General features: G+C 40.6%; 1 protein-coding gene across 1 annotated transcript; it reads left to right on the top strand.

Moving 5' to 3' along the window:
• LOC6039201 (TRAF3-interacting protein 1) lies at positions 1–5,341 on the top strand. The gene is given in 6 exon segments (XM_038249164.1): positions 1–403; positions 586–703; positions 1,113–1,946; positions 1,949–2,481; positions 2,547–2,749; positions 5,164–5,341. Coding segments are annotated over 6 exon segments (1,971 nt in total). The 5' UTR covers positions 1–271; the 3' UTR covers positions 5,315–5,341.

The raw sequence follows: 5,341 nt of genomic DNA, 5'->3' as shown, positions 1-5,341 counted from the left end.
CGCGCTCGATGACCAAGGAAGGGTTACCATGGTATCCGCCCGTCTACAACACGGCCAGTTTATTTTCCTGTCGTCGTTGTCGTCGTGGCCTGCTCGGACTAGGGAAAAAGCCCAAGTATCCTTCGACCGCGGGTTCACGGTGTGGTGTTGAAATTGAAAGTGTTCAAGGCTTACTACGCATCAACGTGGTTTTTCTAGGCGTCGCACGAGCTTGCTTGAAGAAATGGTGTAAAATTGGTGCGAAATTGATTGCGGAAGTCACCTCGCGAAAATGACTGACCCAGATTCTGCCACCATCAAAAAGACCCAGAACTCGCTGGGCAAATACGTGAAAAAGCCGGCCCTCACGGATAAGTTGCTGAAGAAGCCTCCCTTCCGGTTTCTGCACGACGTGATCAATGTGGTAAGTGGCCCTACTAGAATCCTCAAAAGTATCGATTTTAAAAATTAGCGCCCTTCGTCTCACCCCTGACCGACTTCCGGTGACATTTTTTTTTTGCTCTTCATTATCCTGAAAGGATGTCGCTGATGACTAGTGGAATTTTCACCCCCCACGGCTAAATGTGTCACCTTTTTTATTTGTAGGTCATCAAGGACACGAACTTTCTCAAGGGTTTGTACAGCCCGGAAGAGCTCGTCTCGGAAAACATCAAGGACCGGGATGCGAAGGTGGCCTATCTGCAGAAGCTGATTGACGTGACCAGTAAGTTTTGTTGTTTTACGGTGTTTCCCAGGGTTTGGGGTTGAGTTTATTTACTTGGTCATAGCAAGCCGCGGCGTGTGGTGTTTTCGAACAGGGGTTTGGGGTTGTTCGTTGACATGGTGATGGGTAGGGTTGGCGCGCTCCCTGCAGGCCTACTGGGTCGGCACGGTTTGTAATTTGATGCAGTTGATTGCATGTTTCAGATTGATAACTTTAAATCAATTTGAACATGAAGTTACAGAAAAGTTCTAAAGTAGCCAGGCCTACTGCGTAAAGTTAACCGCAGAGATAATTCCTTGAATCGGCTTGAGCTTATACAAAAATGTTCAATGGGCCATACAATCTCAATCTACAGATCAACAATAAACGCGTTCTACACTCAAATTTCTAATTTTTCGTCCTCCCGCAGAATCCGTCACCGGCAAAGACCTCAAGGTTCGCCCCTCTAAAATCGTCGCCGGCCTCGAGCCGGACAAGACGAATGAGCTGCTGCAAGCGATCGGCTATGCGCTGGACAAAAAGCTCGACAGCACCGAGGCGGTGCAGAACTACAACGGAGGCGCAACCTCGAGCAACGGAACGGCAAGCGAAAAGCCAAAGGCGGCTGAAGTTCCCGCGGTGGCGGCAACGCCTGCTGCGGTGGTGAATGGCGTCAAGGCGAAAGAGGAAAAGAAAGATGACAAGCGAAGTAAGGAGAAGGCGAAGGAAAAGACGAAGGAGAAGGAGCGAGTGAAGGACGGCAAGGAGAAGGAGAAGGAAAGATCGAAGGAGAAGACGAAGCGAAGCGGCGAAGACGTTGTCAATGGGAAGAGCAAGGACAAAGCGGAGAAGGTGAGTAAGAGTAAAGACAAGGAGCGAACGTCGAGCAAGACGGAAGGCAAGCCGAGCAGTAAGGTAGATGGAAAGGTGGAGAAGAGTGAGAAGCGAAAGCTGGAGAAGTCAAGATCGAAAGACAAGGAGAAGCCACTGAAACGGTCGGAGTCGATCAAGGAGGAGTCGACGGAAGGGAAGCCTCAGCTGAATCAGGACTCGAGTGTGGATAATGATAGCAAGGATTCGCTGAAGGAGAATCAGGAAGTGCTGGAGGTGAACGGAAAGAAATCGATTGTGATACAGCAACAGGATGACGAGCTGGTGGCGGTGATCGACGAAGAAGCTGAGCTTAGACGGATGGAGCGGAACAACAGTCGGAGGTCGTCACTGAAGAAGCAGGGTAGTTTGACTGCCGTTGAGAATACCGTGCTGGGGATCTGAACCAGTTCAACGGGTTGGAGATACAGGGACCAAGTCGGCAGAACAGCAACCTGATGGGAGAGTCGATAAGCCGGCATGACTCGGATCCGGTGGAGCCGATCGCGAGCGAACGGATCTCGGCCAAGCCGCCAATCCATCGGCAACAGTCGGTGGACAGTGTGATGCGCCCGCGGACCAGTCTGCGTCCACCGAGCGTTCGACCTCCGTCGGCAAGACCCGGTGCACCGCGGAGAAAGGAGAAGAACGTCGAGATTGTGCTGCAACCGAACGAGACGACGAAGCTGGGCGAGATCAACGTCAAGATGGAGGTGTTCAACAACGAGCTGCTGGACGACGACGGGGAGAACTTGATCGTGATCGAGGATCCTACCCAGGTAGACAACTTGTACGGGGGTGGATCGGAGGGGCAGGAGGTTAAGGAAGAGCAGGATCAGGGTCACCTGGTGCAGCAGATTCTGGAGACGCAGAAGGAGTTCTCGAACATTGCTGGAGCGGAAGCGGAGGTGGTCAAAAAGGTTGACATTGTGAGTATGCTGGAAGAAACAACATAGCTTCAACAGAAACTTTGACGACTTTTCATTTTTTTAAGGAGTGGACCAGCAACCAGCGGCAATCGTCGGCAAAGCAGATGGAAACGATGCGGGAGTCGATTCAGAAGCTAACGAGAAGCGTGAACCCGCTGGGGAAGCTGATGGACTTCCTCCAGGAAGATATCGACTCGATGGAGCGCGAGCTGACCAACTGGCAGCAAGTGTACTCGAAGGCGGCGCAGGAACTGGCAAAAGAGAGAAGGTAAGATTTTTGACAACCTGACGCAGTGACGTCATTTGACTTGCGTGCACTGTTTACATTAGGTCTATTCCCGTACTGCAGAATTCGGCAGCAGAGCGTTCCCGTACTTTTCTGCAACAAAAGTAACTTTTCTCTCAGGCAGAACTTATGTCAGTGAACAGTGAAAGAGGTAGAAGTTGCAGCAACACCGTTCCCGTACTTTTCTGCAAGCTCTCTCTTCTCTTTCTTGTTGAAAAGTTACTGCAATTTGGATGGATGTTGACTACACGCTTACATAAAATCTGCAAGTTGGGTGAAATTAAGCATTTTATGATAAGTTGTAATAATACATGATTTTGGGGTAGTTTTTTTTATATCCGGTTATATTGAGAACGATTTTTTTCGATTTATGTTAACGTTATGTTAACGATTTCAGGTTTAGTTCATTTTTGTAAGTGATTTAGCGATTTTTTTTAGTGTTAATATTTTTACCTGATAAAAAAATTGATAACTTAAGCCAGAGTATTACAGCACGGCTAGTACCCCAACAAAAAATGTAACTATAAAAACAAATTGTTTTTAAAAACTTTTAAAAGACACATTTCTTTTGAGTTTAGTAATTTCAAATAAATAGTTGTTTAGGAATAATTTTTGATCTTCAACTGTTTTTGAATATACCTCGGAATACATTAAATATGTGTGTTAAATAACAGGTAAATTTACTTGGCAAATAATAAATTAAACCTTTAACGGCGCTACCAATTTGTATTCTTATATGAACCAAAAAAATATGTTATTTTGTCGAAATTAAAATTCTTAAATTCTCAAATTCTTGAAATTCTTAAATTCTTAAATTCCTACATTCTTAAATTCTTAAGTTCTTAAATTCTTAAATTCATAAATTCTTAAACTCTTAAATGCTTATATTCTTAAATTCTTAAATTCTTAAATTCTTAAATTCTTAAATTCTTAAATTCTTAAATTCTTAAATTCTTAAATTCTTAAATTCTTAAATTCTTAAATTCTTAAATTCTTAAATTCTTAAATTCTTAATTCTTAAATTATTAAATTCTTAAATTCTTAAATTCTTAAATTCTTAAATTCTTAAATTCTTAAATTCTTAAATTCTTAAATTCTTAAATTCTTAAATTCTTAAATTCTTAAATTCTTAAATTCTTAAATTCTTAAATTCTTAAATTCTTAAATTCTTAAATTCTTAAATTCTTAAATTCTTAAATTCTTAAATTCTTAAATTCTTAAATTCTTAAATTCTTAAATTCTTAAATTCTTAAATTCTTAAATTCTTAAATTCTTAAATTCTTAAATTCTTAAATTCTTAAATTCTTAAATTCTTAAATTCTTAAATTCTTAAATTCATAAATTCTTAAATTCTTAAATTCTTATATTCTTATATTCTTAAATTCTTTTAATAAACTTTTAATTTCTACGCCATCTTGAATCATAATGAATATCCATTTTTTGAAGTGATATTTTAGGTTAGAAATTCAAATTTAGAGGATTTAGAGATTGGAAATTTTGACTGTTCCTATTTTATTTATATTTGAGTTTTAAAAGTTTTGATTTACAGATTTTTTTAATTTTACTTGTATTTGAAATTTTGATTTCTTTAAGTTTCTATCTTATTATTTTTTTTCAAATTTCTAACCTCCAAATCGAGTCGGCGTAAAACCTAATGCAATTCGAAGAAGAAGATCAACAAAAACAAAACGCGCAGTGTGAGATTTGACAGCGCGCATTTGCTGTCATTCTAATGGTAGGGAGCGTTCTTTTATTACGTAACGCAGTTGGAGGCCTTGTTACACTCCATACAATTTTTTTAAAGTTTGAATGGAAATTTTGTTACGAGAGGGAGGAGGGGTTCTAAAAAACTCATTTTTTGCGTTACGTAATAAAAGAACGCTCCCTTATGATTTGAGAGTAGCATTCCAAGGTATGTAGTTTAGTAACGGAAGGCGGGTTTTACAGCTGTCAAAATAGTTAGTTAGCACGAAACCCGGATTTTATGTGGAGATTTTCAGAAAAGTTAAATTATGACCATTTTTCGGGCAAATTTTACCATTTAATTTTTTTTGTAGGATTGTTTGTTAAGCATGCCAAATTAAACGCTTTAAAAAAATATTTTTTCAGACAAAAAATCCTTTGAACGCGTTTTTCGGTTTAGTTTTGAGTGCTGAGCAACCCTACAGAAAAAAAAATCCTTTGACATTTGCCGGGAAAATGGTCATAATTTCACATTTCTGGAAATCTCCATATAAAATTCGGGTTTCGTGCTAACTAACTATTTTGACAGCTGTAAACCCCGCCTTACCATACACTGAAATAAAAAAGAGTACCTAAATTCCTAAATTCTGAATTTTGCCTCCTTTAATTAAGTAGAATTTGACGTTTTCTTTTTGTTCCCCTCTTTTTTCAAGTGCAAACGAAAACGCGGTGGAACCGCTCAAGCACCAGCTGGCCCAAATCGAGACCAGCATCCGGGAGTACCACGAGATGATTGACATTACGAGGGCAAACATACTGCAAAACGAGCAAAAAATCGAGCGGCTCTACATGACGGAGATCTAGAGGGGGAGAGGTTGGGTCGTGTTGTTT

This window comes from Culex quinquefasciatus, chromosome 1, assembly GCF_015732765.1.
Source record: "Culex quinquefasciatus strain JHB chromosome 1, VPISU_Cqui_1.0_pri_paternal, whole genome shotgun sequence".
Lineage (NCBI taxonomy): Eukaryota > Metazoa > Arthropoda > Insecta > Diptera > Culicidae > Culex > Culex quinquefasciatus.
This window is presented reverse-complemented; position numbering and strand designations above follow the sequence as displayed.